The 19,738-nt window shown below is 38.0% G+C and overlaps 1 protein-coding gene and 1 long non-coding RNA gene across 8 annotated transcripts in view; one reads left to right on the top strand and one right to left on the bottom strand.

Moving 5' to 3' along the window:
* LOC105262412 (putative transcription factor egl-18) overlaps positions 1-18,467 on the bottom strand; it is a 489,034-nt gene extending 470,567 nt beyond the window's left edge. The window contains exon 1 of one of the 3 annotated variants that reach the window (XM_059129745.1): positions 17,865-18,467. In XM_059129745.1, coding sequence (XP_058985728.1) covers positions 17,865-18,338 — 474 coding nt within the window. In that variant the 5' untranslated portion in view covers positions 18,339-18,467. The remainder of the gene's footprint in view (positions 1-17,864) is intronic. The other 2 variants (XM_059129735.1, XM_059129731.1) reach the window with 2 other exon arrangements.
* The window catches only part of LOC101891951 (uncharacterized), a 127,144-nt gene that overhangs the window by 91,402 nt on the left and 16,004 nt on the right, over positions 1-19,738 (top strand). The gene's annotated exons all lie outside the window — the stretch shown is intronic.

The raw sequence follows: 19,738 nt of genomic DNA, 5'->3' as shown, positions 1-19,738 counted from the left end.
TCGCGTGTACCCTACACTAATCGGGTTGGTCAATAATGACTGGTCAACACGTTGAGAACAAAGAAAAATATTTTTTGATTATTGTATTGTGGCGTGTGTATAATCACATTTTAAGGTAATTTTGGACATTTTCATTTATCGTGTACCCTACAGTCCGCATATATAGAATTTTTATTCGGTTTGTAAAATTTATTATTTTTATTGTATTTGGACATAAAAATAGTAATTTTTTGCCGTTTTTAATAAAAATAGTTGCAAAAATAATTATTTCTATATATTTTATCGAATATTTTTGCAATTATTACCTTGTTTTATTAATATTATTTTAAATATTTCGTGATTTTTTGGCTTTTTTTACATATTTTTGTGGATTTCGTCGCTTTTTTATAAAGGGAAAATAAATATTTTGTGCAAAATTTTGAAACTTTTCGCTAATTTGGTTGTCCTTTGCGCTTTTCGGATTGATTTTTCGGATTTTTTGGAATTATTTGCTGGGTTTTTGGAATTATTTATTTGACTTTTTAGATTTTCTTGTCGAATTTTCGAACTTTTTTGAATTTTTCGTTGTCGGGCTTAATTATTTGGTTAACTTTTTCGATTTTCTAATCGAATTTTTTGGATTTTTGGAATATTTTGTTGGTTAAGCTTAATTATTTGGCTGATTTTTCCGATTTTTTAATCGAATTTCGGATTTTTTTGTAAAGGAATTTATATTATTGCAAGCCTTACAAGGATTTATCGTTTCGTTCATTGGAATATTCACTTTTTTTCCAATTTTTGGGTTCATCAAAAGAATTTTTTGGATATTTTCTTCGGTTTATTTGTCGTTTCGTGTGAATTTATATTATTCGCAGCATCATGGCTCTAAATCCTCTCAAGAATTTCAATAGAGTTTCCGATAATATGGTCAAGTTTTGTGCTAAAATTAAAGACGCGAAAGAAGAAGACTTAGATGTTTTCATTTTAGAAGTAAAAAGTGCCGAGTTAAATAAAAAATGGGTTGACTTAGAAAGTTCCTTTGGAAAATGTCTCGACTATTTATCGACTGCCGAGGATACGACTGCTGAAGACATTGTGGTTGTCGATGGGAAATATGAGGTTGTTCATGACTTATATATGGAGTGTGTCGCGCTCATTAATAAATATTTGCATAAATTCCGGCGATCTCGAAAATCCTCATTGATCCCTCTGATATTCCTAAGGATGACCAGACCCCGTCTGGAATTCCAAAGGAAGTCCAGGGCAGAAACTTAGATTTAAATAAAACGAACTCGTCTACCCACACTGCTCGGAATGTGGGTACGCAGGCTTCTAGCTCCGCAATATCTAATATTGGGAATCCTAGGGATAGCTCGAGTTTTGCTATTGAGCCGCCGAATTTTGATATGGTCCACAATCTTGCGTTGCCTCCATGCGATACTGATGTCTTCGAAGGTGATTTTCTCTCTTGGCCAACGTTTAGAGATCTTTTTAGCGCGGTTTATATTAATAATTCCAGATTAAGTGATATTGAGCGTCTCTGTCACTTAACTCGAAAAACTAGTGGGGAAGCTCGTGAAATTGTCGCTAAATTCCCCTTAACTAACCGCAGTTTTGGTCTAGCTTGGGACGCGTTGAAATCTACGTATGATAATCCGCGTTTGTTGATTCATAGTCAGTTTAAGACATTATTTTCTCTCCCGGTACTTGAAACTGAGACATGTTCGGGCCTCAAACAAATCCAGCGTGGTATTAATGGTTGTTTGTCTGCAATGTCCATTTACGACGTTCGTACGGATAATTGGGATCCGTTTTTAGTCTTTATTTGTTTGCAAAGGCTCCCTAAAATTACACAAACCTTATGGGAGCAGAGTGTTAAAGATAAATCATCTATTTCGTTGTGGAAAGACCTAGATAGCTTTTTGTCGGAACGAATTCAGACACTCATGTGTCTACATGGTATGAGAGGAAATGATCAGCCCACAAAGTCTAATGTTAAAAAACTTCGAAGTCATATGACTAATACCAATTCTTCTCGCTCTCCTAATCCTCCGCAGAATAATTATTGTTTCCTGTGTCCCCAACTTTCCCATTTGCTATCTGAATGTCCTCGTTTCAAAAATATGTCCCCCTCGGCTAGGTTTTCTATTGTGAAACGTCGTAGGTTATGTGTAAATTGCTTGCGTAAGGGACATGAGGTAAAAAATTGTATTAGTCAGCATCGGTGTTCGAAATGTAAGCGAAGCCATCACACCTTGCTACATCGTAATGATTCTTCCCCGAGAAGGTCAAGCCCAACTGTTTCTTCGGTGAGCCAGATTCCAACCAATCCACCACTTCTCGCGCCAGCCAATTCCTCTCGTCCCTCTACACCCTCGGCGGGTGTTTCTCGGCAAGTATTCCACGCCTCTCAAAATCAATCAGTCCTTTTAGGGACCGCAATGGTAAATATCCTGCATTGTGGTATGTCGTATTCAGCTAGGGCTTTAATAGACCCTGCTTCCGAATCTTCTTTTTTAACTGAACGTTTGCAAAATAGGTTGAAAATTCCGGTAGGTTCAACTAATGCTGTTATCTCTGGTGTGAATTGTGCAATTTCGGCCAATTCTCGTAAAATTTGTTCTCTGAAGATTGGAAGCCCTTTGGATCCATCGATCAACTTAGAAACTCGTGCGCTGGTGTTGCCGTCCATTTCTGGAAATCTGCCCTCGGTCACTGTCTCCTCTGATTTTAGAGCCCAAATGCCAAATATTCGTCTGGCAGACCATAACTTGTTCGACTCCCGTCCAGTGGATCTTTTGTTGGGTGCTGATTTGTATCCAAAAATTTTATTAGAGGGATGTCATTCGATTCTCTGTGGAACGTTGCTTGCCCAAAATTCTGTCTTCGGATGGCTTGTCACTGGACCGATTCCTTCATCGCAAATTCGAACATTTGCCACTATGGTTGACGTCGCGGAAGAGGACTCCTTAAACAAAACTTTGTTGCGCTTTTGGGAGTTAGAAGAAATCCCTAAGCGGAAATTGATGACTCCATCCGATCGTATCTGTGAGGAAAATTATATCAGGTCGACGCGTAGAGACTCCGAAGGTAGATATGTGGTGACGCTTCCTTTGCGATCTGGGTTCGGTGAAGATTTACATTTGGGAGAATCTCGCCCAAGCGTCCTCAGACAATTCATTCGTAATGAGGCGTCGTTATCTAAAAAACCCGAGGTGAAAGCTATGTATGATGAGGTCTTGATCGAGTATTTGGAACTTGGCCACATGAAGCCAACAGACATTCCAATCTGCCATAATTATCTTTCGTGTTATTTGCCTCACCATCCGGTAATTAATCTCGAAAAACAAACTACAAAATTGCGAGTTGTTTTTAACGCCTCCAATAAAACTTCGACCGGCATTAGTCTGAATGACATGTTACATGTAGGACCTTCTTTGCAACTCGACCTAGTACTTTTATTACTTCGTTGGCGAGTGTATAGGTTCGTGTTCAATTCAGACATTACTCAAATGTATAGGCAAATACGTGTAGACCCCAAACATACACCGCTTCAAAGAATTCTTTATCGGGACTCGCCAACCAAACCCATTCTCGACTATGAATTGCAAACGGTAACTTTTGGCCTTAATTGTGCGCCTTACTTAGCAATCCGGACGCTTCTACAACTCGCTGACGAGACTGAGTCTGAATATCCGCTCGCGGCCAAAATATTGCGATCATCCATGTACGTAGATGACGTTTTGGCCGGAACACATGACCTCGAGACGGCATTTATTGCTAGGGACCAGTTGATCGGAGCACTTTCTTCGGCTAAGTTTGAATTGAGGAAGTGGACAGCCAATGACAAGTCAATTTTGGATTGTTTTCCTCCAGAGCATTTGGTTGATGCTCAAGTTTTGTCGTTTGAGGAAGCTAGTGGCTCAAAACCCTTAGGAATTAGATGGAACGCGAGGTTGGATTCGTTTTACTTTGAGGTTTGTCCTATTGAAACTAAATCAAGTTATACAAAGCGGGAAGTACTATCTTCAATCGCCAAACTTTTTGACCCGGTAGGTTGGGTTAGCCCGGTTATTGTGACCGCGAAAATCATAATGCAAAAGGTGTGGCTAGACCAAATTGGTTGGGACGAGCCCCTGTTGCCCGCTACTTATTCGGAGTGGCGCAAATTCGTCGATTGTTACCCTAAGGTAAATTTGATAAAAATACCTCGTTGGCTTCGGTATACCCCTGAGTGTTCGGCTGAATTACACGTCTTTTCGGATGCCTCTGTTAAGGCATACGCGGGGGTAGCATATATGAGAATCGAGTCTCCAGATAAAAATGTGTTCGTGCATTTATTATCTAGTAAGACAAAAGTGGCTCCATTGAAATCTATTTCTCTCTCCCTCGTCTGGAACTTTGCGGCGCAGTATTAGCCTCTGAACTTTTAAAAATTATCGTCAAAGAGATCGATTTAGAATTTCGTCAAGTTTATTGTTGGACGGATTCCACTATTGTGTTGTCGTGGCTAAGAAAAACTCCTTCCACTTGGACTACATTTGTAGCTAATCGAGTATGTAGAATTCAGGAAAATGTGGGGAATCATAACTGGTATCACGTTAGGTCGGAGGATAATCCAGCAGACCTGGGAAGTCGTGGTTTATCGCCCGCAGATTTAGCTGTGAGCTCTCTTTGGTGGCATGGGCCTCAATGGCTTAGCAAAAAGAAGTCGGATTGGTCTATTCGAGACCTGGCTTCGCTTGGGACTGACATTGAAAAGCGGTCTGTTCATTGTCATTTTTCGTTCTTTCCGCCTTCCTTCGAAGATATTCTCGAAAGGTATTCCTCATTTGAAAAGGGACTTCGCACAATGGCGTATGTTTTAAGATTCATTCTCCAGACCCATTCGCGGTATAGGGGCACATTTAATTACCCAAACTCTCGGATTTCGGCCGAAGAATTAAAAGAGGTTCGTACTCGCCTCGTAATTACAACTCAAAAGCTTCATTTTGCTGAAGACTATAAAAAACTAATCGACAAGGAACCCATTTCTAAAAACAGTTCCCTCGTTCCCCTCAATCCCTTTGTTGACGAAAATGGTGTCATGAGAATTAATGGTCGTCTTGTACGTGCGCCCTGCCTTTCATATTCGGAGCGTCATCCCATAATTCTTCCCTATAAAAGTAGGTTCGCGAAACTTTTGGTCGAATACATCCACATAAAATGTGTTCATGGAGACGTTCAGCTTATGCTTCGTACGCTAAGGATGGAATATTGGATTCCTCGAGTAAAAATTTTGATTCGTTCGGTGGTTCATAATTGTAAAGTATGTATCTTGGAGAAGAAACGACATTGTAGCCAAATAATGGCGGCGCTTCCACCTGAAAGAACAATAATTGATAGGGCGTTCACAACAACTGGGGTCGACCTCGCCGGTCCATTTGAGATTAAGTCATTTACTAGCCGTGCGTGTAAGATTACAAAAGGATATGTTTGTGTGTTCGTTTGTTTCTCTACCAAGGCCATACATTTGGAGGCAGTATCCGATTTGTCCACTGCCAATTTCTTGCTGGCTTTTCATCGATTTGTGGCACGTCGAGGTTGTCCTAGCTTGATATATTCGGACAACGGTACGAATTTCGTAGGTGCTTCCCGTGAGTTACGTCGGAATTTCCGAGAATTCATCCGGAATAGTTGCGAATCGGTCTGTAATGTATTTGCAACTCAGGGCCTCAATTGGCATTTCATTCCAGCGGGTGCTCCACATATCTGGGAAGCTGGAGTGAAAAGTTTCAAGCAGCACTTTCGAAGACAAGTTCGAAATGTTCGACTTACCTTAGAAGAATTGGCAACCGTTCTAGCCAGAATCGAGGCTTGTTTGAATTCGCGTCCTCTATGTCCGATGTCTGATAGTCCGGATGAACTAGTAGTTTTGACACCAGGTCATTTTTTGATTGGCGCTCCATTACTCGCTCCTTCTGAGCCTGTAGTATCTAACGAACCTTTATCGCTCGTGAATAGGTTTCGAAAAGTACAGGCCCTTGCTCATTTTTTTGCCTTAGATGGAAAGAGGAATATTTAAAAAGCTTGGACATGCGCTATAAGTGGAAATTTCCCGAACGCGAAATCCAAAAAGACGATCTTGTGGTAATTCGTCATGAACAACTTCCTCCGACATCTTGGAAGTTAGGCCGAGTAGAAAATATATACCCGGGTATTGATGGTCATGTTCGAATTGTCGATGTTCGCACAGCAAATGGCGTTGTAAAGCGGCCCATATCTAAACTGGTCGCTTTGATCGACCATTCTATCTCGAATTCCCTTTAATCTCGAATTCCCTTTAAATTCGCAATTTTTTCTTAGAAAATGGATTCCTCTAATATGTACAACATCGATCTCGTGACGGCAATTGATAACCATTTGGAACGGGCCGACAAAAAACAGAGGACTACTTCGGAGGTAGTGGATGATTTGGTGAAGCCAATCGCTGCAGTGACACTCACTGAATCGGAATCCGTCTCTGCGGATCCGATAGAAATGTCAACGGAATCCGTCACTGCGGATTCAAATAATCTTGCTGCCACTTTATCGAAATCCGTCACTGCGGATTTAAATATAAATAACGCGGAATCCGTAACTGCGGGTTCAAACGAACGGCATTTGAATATTGAATCCGTCTCTGCGGGTTCATCGGGTCGACAACTCTTTCCTAACAGATCGGAATCCATAGCTGTGGATTCAATCGCGACCGCTCGTTTGGTAGAATTGGGGAGTACGACCGTTACTGCGGTCGATTCGGACACCCCACATAAATATAGCTGTCGGGTTTGTCTGCGCAGGCACTCGCGGAGCACCTGCAAACAATTTTTAGAAATGACGCTGGAATCGCGTCTCAATGTTGTGGTCCAGCATCGAGATTGTACGCGTTGCCTTGGCAAATGGCACCAAGCGCGTAATTGCCATAGCACCAAAAGCTGCTACAAATGCGGTGGGGACCATCATGCTTTGCTGCATGATAATAGAAAAGATGTTTGTCGAGCTTCTCCACCCATGTTCCGTCCGCGCCAGCATACAAGGTCTCGTCCGTACCCAAGCTCTATGTCTGGTCCGAGTACTAGATCCGATCTTCGTTCGTCCGAGGTTTCACGATCCTTCTGCCATTCATCTGGTAGTTCCCTGGGCATACTGCCTTTACAATCGGTGGCGACCTTATCCCCAAGTCTAGTAGTACGACTTCAATGTGTCGGACCGACTTTTCCAGTCCGAGCGGTGCTGGATACTTGCTCAATACAGAGTCTCATTTGTGCGACAATGGTAGACCAATTGAAACTACCCACTTCCGACCTAGATGGAATTCGGCTTTGTCGAATCACGGTCACGTCCGTATATGATGTCACTCAAAGTATCTCTTTAGTGGCAAGGGTTGCAGATCTTCGTCATGTTTATACTCCTCGCGAAGCCGTCAGTGAAAAGGTCAAGGAGGCATTCCTTGGATTGCCTTTAGCAGATCCCTCCTTTTTTCGACCAAGTCGGGTTGCGTTGGTGCTGGGCCCGGATGTGTATTCGAAGGTGGTGACTCATCGGGTGCAGACGACGCCCGGATTACCTATAGCACAATACACCATATTTGGTTGGGTATTGTCTGGAATCTGCTACAATTAGTAGAACATAGTAAAAATCCGAATTTTTGACAACATGAACTCTACCAAAATAAATTTGAATTGCTCACAAAACACTGCACCTCCTTTTTTTTCATTATACAATACATACTTATCGACCTGTGTTACAACATTCATAATGTTGCAAGGTGGGCGCCTAATGTTTACGCAAGAAATATTAAATTAATTTATTTGCATTGTTTGGAAATGCCCCTCTTTTTTGTCGTTCTAATTTCATTGTGTTTGATTTTGCATACTCGTTAGAAAACTGCCTACTCCTTATTGTTACACCATTGAACTGTCAACTAGCAGTTTTCTAACGAGTATTGGTTTGCGCCGACGCCACCTTTCGGCATTATTCTTCTTCGTATCGATCGATCGTAACACAGGTAACCTGTTTGCTAATTTTCCCCTTTTTTTCTATTATTTATTTATCAATAAAGCGACTGCTTTTATTTGAATTTTAAACTAAAATTATTTGTGTTTTTATTTCTTTTTTTTTTCCTTTATTTATCGGAGCGCAATTTCGGCGCATTTACACCCCCTATATTCGGTATTTTGATGATTTTAGCGACGTTATTCACCGGAATTGCTTCAAATTTGGTATTTGAAGTTCCAAATGGATACTACACCCTAAGATAGAAAATTGTCTGTGCAAGTCTATGTCTTCGTATAGCCCCCATATAACGGTACCTCCCGATATTCGGTATTTTGATGATTTTAGCGACATTATTCACGGGAATTGTTTCAAATCTGGTATTTGAAGTTCCAAATGGATACTACACCCTAAGACAGTAAATTGTCTTTGCAGGTCCACGTCTTCGTATAGCCCCAATATAACGGTACCTCCCTATATTCGGTATTTTGATGATTTTAGCGACGTTATTCACCGGAATTGTTTCAAATTTGGTATTTGAAGTTCCAAATGGATACTACACCCTAAGATAGAAAATTGTCTGTGCTAGTCTATGTCTTCGTATAGCCCCCATATAACGGTACCTCACGATATTCGGTATTTTGATGATTTTAGCGACATTATTCACGGGAATTGTTTCAAATCTGGTATTTGAAGTTCCAAATGGATACTACACCCTAAGACAGTAAATTGTCTTTGCAGGTCCACGTCTTCGTATAGCCCCAATATAACGGTACCTCCCTATATTCGGTATTTTGATGATTTTAGCGACATTATTCACGGGAATTGTTTCAAATTTGGAATTTGAAGTTCCAAATGGATACTACACCCTAAGACTGAAAATTGTCTGTGCAGGTCCACGTCTTCGTATAGCCCCCATATAACGGCACCTCGCTATGTTCGGTATTTTGATGATTTTAGCGACATTATTAACCGGAATTGTTTAAAATTTGGTATTTGAAGTTCGTTATGGGAACTACAGTCTGTGACAGAAAATTGTTTCAAATTTGGAATTTGAAGTTCCAAATGGATACTACACCCTAAGACTGAAAATTGTCTGTGCAGGTCCACGTCTTCGTATAGCCCCCATATAACGGCACCTCGCTATGTTCGGTATTTTGATGATTTTAGCGACATTATTAACCGGAATTGTTTAAAATTTGGTATTTGAAGTTTGTTATGGGAACTACAGTCTGTGACAGAAAATTGTTTCAAATTTGGAATTTGAAGTTCCAAATGGATACTACACCCTAAGACTGAAAATTGTCTGTGCAGGTCCACGTCTTCGTATAGCCCCCATATAACGGCACCTCGCTATGTTCATTATTTTGATGATTTTAGCGACATTATTAACCGGAATTGTTTAAAATTTTGTATTTGAAGTTCGTTATGGGAACTACAGTCTGTGACAGAAAATTGTCGGTGCGGGTCCAGTTTCGAATTTGAATATGGTAATGGCTTATGACAAACAATGCATATGTATGTCCACGTCGTATAGACCCCAATATAACGGCTATATTCGGTATTTTAAAAATTTTAACAGAATTTTTTAAGGATTTTATTTTTTGAAAATTTCCAAATTCGTTGCAAATGGTGGAGGGTATTAAAAGTTCGGCCCGGCCGAACTTACTGCTTTTTAACTTGTTGTAAATAGCCGGCCTTCGGCCGGGGCTTTAGATTTTCTCCTTTTGTGCTGTACACTGAGCTGGGAAGCAGAGGCAATATCGTCGTTGGATGTAATGGTAACACTCACCATTTTAAATGGGGCAGTAAGGATATGAACGCAAGAGGTAAGTCCATTTTTGATTTTATTTTAATATATTATCTCAAAATATGTAGCAGGGGAAATGAGGCAACTTTTCAAAATAGGAATAAGGATGTGGTCATTCATCTCACCCTTACTAACATGGAGGAGTCACTCATACTGTGTTGGAAAGGTTCCACCGATTGTTCCTTCTCGGACCACCGAAAGATAACATACCAGGTATCAGTAGAGGGATTGCATCAAAAACCGCATAGGAACCCGAGAAAGGGACAAATTTGCGGAGCACACTGTATGGAAGCTGAGATCTACTGGTAATCTCCCAGTAGACTCCGCCTCTGATGTGAGCTAGGCAATTTACAGTTCCCTAGTAAAACTTAGTATACCACCACTCCTAGTTGACTGGATTGATGTTATGCTCAGCACCAGAATCATCAACTCAAGCATCGGGGAGTGTTCTGTTAGGAAAACGGTCACTAGGCGCACCCCGCAAGGAGGGGTTCTGTCACCACTACTCTGGATTTTGGTGATAAATGAAATTCTAATCGAACTGGAACAAGGTGGGACAAAGGTCGTGGCTTACACGGATGATGTTTTCTTGCTGATTACTGGGAAATTCCCACAAACTGTTTCAGATCTTATGCAGGGAGCTCTAGTTAAACTCTCCAGATGGGCACGCTGCAATGGACTTGGCGTGAACAAAAACTGAACTCGTATTCTTCACAAGGAGGCGGAAAATACCAGACTTTTCGCTGCCTATCATTGATGGCGTCATGCTAAGCCTTTCCTCGGAAGCCAAATACCTCGGTACCATCCAAGATCAGAAGCTAAACTGGAAGAGAAACATCGAGGAGCGAGCGAAGAGCGACTTAATTGCACTCTATTTCTGCAAAAACTCCATAGGAAAAAGCTGGGGTCTTAAGCCTCCCATATTCAAATGGTTATGAGTCTGTCGTCCGACCAATTCTAACTTATGGGGGGCTTGTTTGGTGGCATTCCTTAGGGAAAGATCATTATCTATGGCTCCTGCCATGAAAATGATATTTGCAACAAGGTTTGCGCCAGAAACAACGGCCGATGACATAATGTATTATATAAAATCAAAAATTGAGGGAGATTACTTTTTGAGATGCTATAAGCTCCGATCTGCATTTTCTGAAAGTAGATCTTTTTTCAAAATCGTTGTGCCTGAAAATATTTTTGTACTGTTGATTTTAAAAGAATTTTGGCCTGCTAGGGCATTTATTAAAGAATTTGTGGAGAGATCAGATAATTTAGCTCATTTGCCTCTTAGACCAGATTCGGTGCCAAAAAACTAAATGACTCATTTTCTATTTGCTATCAGAATGTAAGGGGGCTTAATACAAAATTAACCAGTTTATATACTGATAGCATTGGTTTCAATTATAATGTATTGGTTTTCTCCGAAACTTGGTTAAAAACATCTATATTAAATAGTGAAATTTTATGTTCAAAATATCAAATATTTAGAAAAGATCGTGTTTGTAAAAAAGGTGGTGGCGTCCTTATTGCAGTTGATACCAAATATACCACTAATTTAATTGATCTAAATGATTTTCTTGATATAGAATTTGTTGGTGTTTCCATTGAATTGGGCATATCTAAATTGTTTGTAGCTTGCTCTTATATTCCCCCTTCATCTTCACTTGACATTTATAATCAGCATTTATCAGCAATAAATTTAATCACTGGAAAAATGAAAGATTCCGATCGCATTCTGATCCTTGGTGATTTTAATATGCCCTCCATTAGGTGGCTTCCAATGCCAGATTCTGAAGCTTTGATTCCTTTGTCATCCGAAATGAACAGTACCCAGTATACATTTGATGTTATAAATAGTTTGTGTGACTTAAATCTTTATCAAATAAACAGTGTGAAAAATTGCCTCGACAAAATTCTTGATTTGGCGTTTGTAAATATAACACAGCATTTTGATATATTCAGAATTCCTCCAATATGCACTCCTGAAGATATATACCATCCAACTTTATATATCTCCATGACTCACAGTTATGTAATTGAAGACTCATTTAAAACTGTCCTCAATTACAAAAAAACTAATTTTCGAAAATTTAATACCCTCATTTCCTCCGTAAATCGGGCTTCTGTGTGCCTGTGTAACAACCATAAAAATTTAGAATATGTAATTGATAAATTTTACGATATTTTAAATAGATTTAAACTGGAATGTGTTCCAACCACTAGAGTTAAAAATTCAAATAAATATCCATGGTTTAAAAAACTCTAAAAATAAGCTTTTTCGTAAATATAAAAAATCAGGCTTAACAATAGACTACACTAATTACTCTGTTGCTAGATCTAAATATACTTTAGAGTCTCGTAGATTGTATAATCTTTACCTAGACAAGATTAAAAATAATTTTAAATCCAATCCTAAATCTTTTTATGATTTTGTTAATAAAAAACGAAAAGTTTCCTCAAAGCCCTCAGTATTTAAATATAACAATAAAGAATTTGTCACAGGCACAGATATTGCTGAATGTTTCGCAGATTTTTTTGCCACAACCTATTCCAGTACATCTTGCCAAATTAAAGATTCGTATCCTTATAAGTTATCACAGGCTGATCAAATTTGTATGCCTTTTCTACAACGTCAGGATGTGTACAATAGTCTGTGTAGTTTAAAATCGATTAAATGTCCAGGACCGGATGGCATACCTAATATAATTCTTAAATATTGTTCAGAAAATTAGCACTTCCGTTAACTATATTGTTTAATTATTCACTGAAATTTGGTCACTTTGCCACAACCTATTCCAGTACATCTTGCCAAATTAAAGATTCGTATCCTTATAAGTTATCTCAGGCTGATCAAATTTGTATGCCTTTTCTACAACGTCAGGATGTGTACAATAGTCTGTGTAGTTTAAATCGATTAAATGTCCAGGACCGGATGGCATACCTAATATAATTCTTAAATATTGTTCAGAAAATTAGCACTTCCGTTAACTATATTGTTTAATTATTCACTGAAATTTGGTCACTTTCCTACTTTCTGGAAAAAATCTTATATTATACCTTTACATAAGTCTGGTAGTCTTACTAATGTGTCAAATTATAGAGGAATTGCAAAATTAAGTGCCATGCCAAAATTGTTTGAAAAATTAATTACTGCAGTAATTTCACAGAAAATTCAATCTGTATTGAGTCCATATCAGCATGGTTTTCGTAGTGGTCTTTCAACTACAACAAATCTTATACAATTTACGTCAACAGTAATAAAAGGATTTGTTCAGCGTAAACAAACTGATACAATTTATACTGTAATAAAAGGATTTGTTCAGCGTAAACAAACTGATACAATTTATACTGATTTTAGTAAAGCTTTTGATAGGGTTAACCATGAACTCCTAATATATAAATTAAATTATATGGGTTTCAACACAAACTTAGTCAAATGGATATCATCTTACTTAAAAGATAGATCACAACTAGTTTTGTTTGAAGGGTATCTATCCAAAACGATTAACGTTTCATCGGGTGTTCCGCAAGGAAATCACCTTGGACCGGTCCTCTTTCTTTTATTTATCAACGATTTACCTAATTCCATAAATTACTCGAAATTGTTAATGTACGCAGATGATGTTAAATTATTCATTTCCCATAATTGTGATAAACGAGCCAGTTTACTTCAAAACGATTTAGATAGCCTTTTTAAATGGTGCAAGTTAAATTGTATGGAGTTAAATTTAAGCAAATGTAAGCATATGTGCTTCTCCAGATCTTCTTCTCTGATATTACAATATAATATTGACGGTCATTCATTATCAACTGTAGATTCATTTGTCGATCTAGGCCTCTTGATGGATCCAAAATTAAATTTTAATAGCCATGTAATAACAATGGTAAATAAAGCAAATGGTGTTTTAGGTTTTGTTAAACGGTGGGCCAAAGAATTTTCTGATCCATATATAACAAAGCAGTTATTTACGTCTCTTGTTAGACCTATATTGGAATATGGTTCTGTTGTATGGGATCCTCAATATGCAATATATTCAGATAAAATAGAATCCGTGCAAAAACAATTTCTGCTATTTGGCTTACGAAGTTTACATTGGAATAGTGATTTTGTTTGGCCTTCTTATGCTAGCAGGCTAAAATTAATTAGATTGCCTACACTTAAAAGCAGACGTATTATGTTGAACTCCATGTTTGTACTAAAAATATTAAATGGTTATATACCTTCAGATTTCCTAATCTCATCTATTAGAATTAATGTTCCTTTTAGATCTAGTAGATACTACCAATTATTATATACTGATTTTCACCGCACGAATTATTCAATGGGCGAACCTCTTAATAAAATGTGTGTTGACTTTAATTCTGTGTATTGTAATGTAGATTTTTGTATGAGTTTAGAAGTTATTAAATCTAGAATAATTTTATTTTTAAACAATTAACATACATGTTTTATTATTTGACAAACTAGCTGATGAATTAGATTCTGTAGCTGGTTTTCAATTTCCTACTGAATTCCCATTATGATGCGGATCATGATGTGTACGCGATCCCTCCGTAAAGGGAGTTCGCCCCCTCGGTCGGCAGGGGTGGGAATGTGAGGCATGGGAACGTTCGAAAAAAAAAAAAAAAACTCCTTCAGTAAAAGCATTGATAAAGTCCAAAGAGTTGCATCGCCACTAATTACAGGCGCGTTTAGGAGCACACCCCAATCCGCACTAGACACCCTACTCAATTTATTTGTAGAGAACAAGCTGCTAGGTGTGTCCTGCGACTCAATGAACTGGGGGAATGGCGGACACTGCGCCATTATCAAGTATGTGGGAAGCATAGTAAATCAGGCTAGCTAGCGATTATATATCACCTAGGCACAGCTTTGAACTACTTGATAACCATATACCTAACAGAGATGTGACACTCCACCTTTTAACGGTATAGTTGTCTATACTGATGGATCAAAGATGGAAAGTGGAACGGGAACCGGGGTCTACTGTGAAAGTCTAAATATCCAACGATCCTTCAAACTAACCAATTTTTAAGGCAGAAGTCTTTGCTGTCAGACATTGCAACATATCTGGCAATGAATCGGCTGATGAATTGGCCAGGAGCGGATCTGAGTCAGTAGATCTTGAGATTGAGAGCTCAGTGAAGCCACCCTTATGTCACTTCTTCCAAGTACTGCATTAGCATTATCTTGGGATCTGACTAACTGGAAGGGGATGTAATGTCTCTAAAAAGATCTGGGCAGTGAACCCCGAAAGGAGGCTAAAGACATCACGTTAACACACCGTGGATACAAACCTAATAATTTCTCTACTCTATACAAATTCTTACTTTTCGCTATTCATTTCCTTTTCTTCTCTCTATTATATTCTCGTATTTTCTTAATTAGGATGAACACAATGGACCAAACGGTCTCCGAGTGGAGTGGTTGTTTTCTTACAACCGCGCATCCTCTAACCTAACCTAATCTTAGAGGTAATGTGCTAAATTGTCGGATCTCTCCTGAAATTCTTTAATAAATGCCCTATCTGGTCAAAATTCTTTTAAAATTAGTTGGCATAACAACTGGTTCTACAATTTTGAAAGCTCTACTTTCAGAAAATGCAGATCGGTGCTTATAGCACCTCAAAAAGTAATTTTCACAATTTTTGATTTTATATAGTAATTTTATCATTAGCCGTTGTTTCCGGCCATATGTTATATTTAAAGGCATTTGTACGTGTTTGGATTTACCAGTATGGACAGTATCAGTCTAGGGAGGAACGCCAGAAGTAGGAACAATTTATTTTTGTTTTAAAACTCGGAGCACCCCGAATTTGAGCAAACAATACCAATGGGGTTGCCAACTTTATTATCTGTTTTATTGTGATTTTCATTAATGAGTGATGAGCCTGTCCATTTTAGTACAGAGAGTGCAACTGTTACCAGGTAATGCAATACATGTGTGCATATAGCAGCGGGTCATCTAAATCATTATATGATGGATTAAACTCCACCACCACGATGTAAAGATGGAGGTCAAACGCTATAAGAAAAAGCCACTAGATCAAGAATCCCATCAGGTAGTACTAAGTGACATTCATACAGGTGTAGCCAGGGATACCATTAACTACAGTATAAATATCGTCCTCTGACTGCATACTACATTGTAGCACCTTTCCAAAAAGGTGCTATTGGTATTGATATCTCTTATATTTCCGAAGATATTAGTCATGCAAATCATGAAATTGAGTTTTCACCCACTAATATGTATCTCTTATAGCTTTGTAGTTCCGAAGATATTGTCTTTACAAAAATTATAATATTTAGAAGAACTATGGGTCGCGTAGCCGGTGTTGGACATACCTCAGGAGAAAAAATCTCTGGCCTTTCCAAAAAGGTGCTATTGGTATTGATATCTCTTATATTTCCGAAGATATTAATCATGCAAATCATGAAATTGAGTTTTCACCCACTAATATGTATCTCTTATAGCTTTGTAGTTCCGAAGATATTGTCTTTACAAAAATTATAATATTTAGAAAAACTATGGATCGCGTAGCCGGTGTTGGACATACCTCAGGAGAAAAAAACTCAAGCGCCGGCCGAAGGCCGGCTACTCACAAAATTTTCAATGTTTACAAAAACTTTGGATCGCGTAGCCGGTGTTGGACTTACCACAGAGGAGAAAATCTCAAGCCCCGGCCGAAGGCCGTCGACTTACAACAACTTTAATGTTTAGAAAAATTATGGATCGCGTAGCCGTCGTTGGACATATCTTAGAGGAGAAAATCCCAATCCCCGGCCGAAGGCCGGCTACTTACAAAATTTACAATGTTTACAAAAACTTTGGATCGTAGTCGCCGAAGGTCGGCGACTTACAACAACTTTAATGTTTAGAAAAACTATGGATCGCGTAGCCGGTGTTGGACATACCTCAGGAAAAAAAATCTCAAGCCCCGGCCGAAGGCCGGCTACTTTCAAAATTTACAATATTTACAAAAACTTTGGATCGCGTAGCCGGTGTTGGACATACCACGGAGGAGAAAATCTCAAGCCCCGGCCGAAGTCCGGCTACTTACAACAACTATAATGTTTAGAAAAATTATGGATCGCGTAGCCGGTGTTGGACATATCTTAGAGGAGAAAATCTCAAGCCCCGGCCGAAGGCCGGCTACCTACCAAAATTACAGTGTTTAGAAAAACTATGGATCGCGTAGTAAGTGTTGGACATATACCAGAGGAGAAAATCTAAAGCCACGGCCGAAGGCCGTCTGTTTCAAAATGCTATAGAGGTTAGATACATTTGACTGGAGAAAAAATTGCAATTTAATGATTTCTATTACTAATATCTTCGGAACTACAAAAGATATCAACACGTATGACACCATTTTAGAAAGGAAATAGTGTTGGCTGTTATAAGTTAGGCAGATTTTAATACCCTATAATGGTTCCATTTTTGAGTTTTTATGGGTTTTTCAAAAAGTACTAGTGAAAAATATCATTTTTCTTGCATTACTCTGGAACCGGTTCTAGTAACCCATCATGTGACCCCTTGTTGGATAGGTATTTTCATAAGCTTTCAAATGATCGGATAAAAACCGAATATTGTATCTGAACTTTCGGGTCGAATAAACGGGTAACCGGGTATTTCCCCCACAAAAAAATTACTTTGCCGTAATCAGGTTAAAAATACCTACCTGTGGTAAAAATTTTTAGGGATTAGGGTAAAAATACCTACCACTGGAAAATTTTTCGAAAAAACTCAAGAGTTTTTACTAAACTAGAGTTAAGCCAGTACTTTTTTTCGTAAACTATGTAATTCCGCTCTACGAAAAAAGAAAAAACTGAAGAGTTTTTACTAAACTAGAGTTAAGCCAGTACTTTTTTTCGTCAACTATGTAATTCCGCTCTACGAAAAAAGAAAAAAAATGTGCATAGTAGCTAGAGTGGCACCTAAGATATAGTTGAACCCACGAATAACAAACAATCTTTTGCATTTACAATACCAAATAGTAAGCAGAGCATGAATATCAAACAAGAAGTGTATTATCTCATTTGAACATTTCCAAATACGCATACATACCTCTAGAGACAGGCAGCTGAGTATTTGTATTACTATAGACGGCGATGAATCATCGAAAATATTTAGTGCTGATTTGGCTCTAATATTTTCTGTTAGAAAATCGCTATTTTCACAATTATAACTTAATTTTTCATTTGTTATTCTGTTTTTTGACTCTACGTTGTTATATCCAAAGTAGAGTTTTTGGGAATCGTTACTCTTTTTTGGTATTGACCCCAGTGTGGAAGGCACATATTCGGGGGAACAAGCGGTGTGTTTGTTGCAGCCTTTGGTATGTTTTATTAAACCTGTGCTCTCAATACCTTTTAGGTCGACACACATTTTGTTTCTATTAATTATACAACTACAGTCCGTAAACAAATTTTTATGAAATTCAACTTCGTCGCATATTCGGTGCGTCAATATATCATTTTCTTCAATCGACACCAAACACAATCGACACACTTGAAAGAATTTCTGTGGTATACTACACATATTTGCCAAATACAACAAAATAAACAATTTGTCATTAATACGGATCCTAGCTTGAAAACTGTTGAATAAATTTGTGTTTACATCTATGAAAGGTAAATCAAACAAAGCCAACAAATATACATTGGCACAAAATGGCTGTCAAAACAATACGCTATGTGTTATATATGAGCACTAAGAACTATTTACGATTTGTTTCAATATGTTCTGCAGATGGCGCGCAACTATTTGACTTTAAATTCACATCATCCTCGAAAACCTATGTTGTGTTCCAGAACCAACAAATTAGTACTAATTCTGCTACAACGCGTTCCCGTACTCCAAAAACTAGCAAAACTTGCAGCTCTCTCTAGAAAAAAAATGGCGGTGAATGGTGCACATTTCTGCTTGTTTTAGCTACATGAATTTGGCCGAGCAGAAATGTGCACATTGCAAATTTGACATTTAATTGGCAGGGCAAACAAGGTTGAAAAATGTATTGATATATTTCAATATTCGCGCGAGTTACGTAATTGTTCAGTTATGCCCTTCATGAAATATATTGTGTTACTTTTTTTATTTTCATTCTTTATTTCTTTATTAATTATTCTTTATTCCTTTCCTTTTAAATTGAATTCTGATCTCTCTCATACATAACCCTTAGTTTTTAAAAATTATGTAATAAATATTGGTGTTAGTCATAGAGTTAAGTTAGTTGTATGTAAGAAGTAAAAGCGAAGTGTCGCCAATATTAATGAATAAAATTAATAGAACTTATGTGTGTTTTTCTATTTTCTTAACTCGCGTCACAACAAAAATAAAGAAAATGATCAACTTAAAAACTAAAGGAAAAACTAGTATTTGTCGTGCAAAAAAAAACAAAAATTGAAAATATAAACCAACTGATGTATTCACTTTTGGATGATTCCAGCAGTGAAGAGGAATCAGATTATTAATTATAATTATAGATCATTAATTTTAACTTATCGTCTTCAATACTAATTTTTTTAAATTTTGGCGTCCTTTTCAGTAAGGTTTCGCCAGTCCGATTTAGACTGTTTACTTTTGGAATTTTGACATTTGTTACATTCTGCCTACCATGGTAGAAGAATATAGGTAGACGCGTCGACACAGCTGCTGGGACAATGAACTGTCAAACCAATTTTGGAATTGAGAATGTTGAATGAAAAATTATTTAAATTTGTAAAAATTGTTGAAAAACGCGAATTGTAATAGCCTTCGAATAACGTAGTATAAGAAAACATATAAAAATCTACTTATATTTGAAAAAACTTTTGTATTTTATTGACATATCAATGCTCCCCAGTGTTGATGCATCTACCAGTATTCTTCTGCCATGCTGCCTACGCGGCGTTATGGTGGGGTTCCGCACTAGATCAGGAGGGAGCGGTTATCCAGGGGGT

Source organism: Musca domestica, unplaced genomic scaffold (genome assembly GCF_030504385.1).
Source record: "Musca domestica strain aabys unplaced genomic scaffold, Musca_domestica.polishedcontigs.V.1.1 11, whole genome shotgun sequence".
NCBI classification, from domain to species: domain Eukaryota; kingdom Metazoa; phylum Arthropoda; class Insecta; order Diptera; family Muscidae; genus Musca; species Musca domestica.
This window is presented reverse-complemented; position numbering and strand designations above follow the sequence as displayed.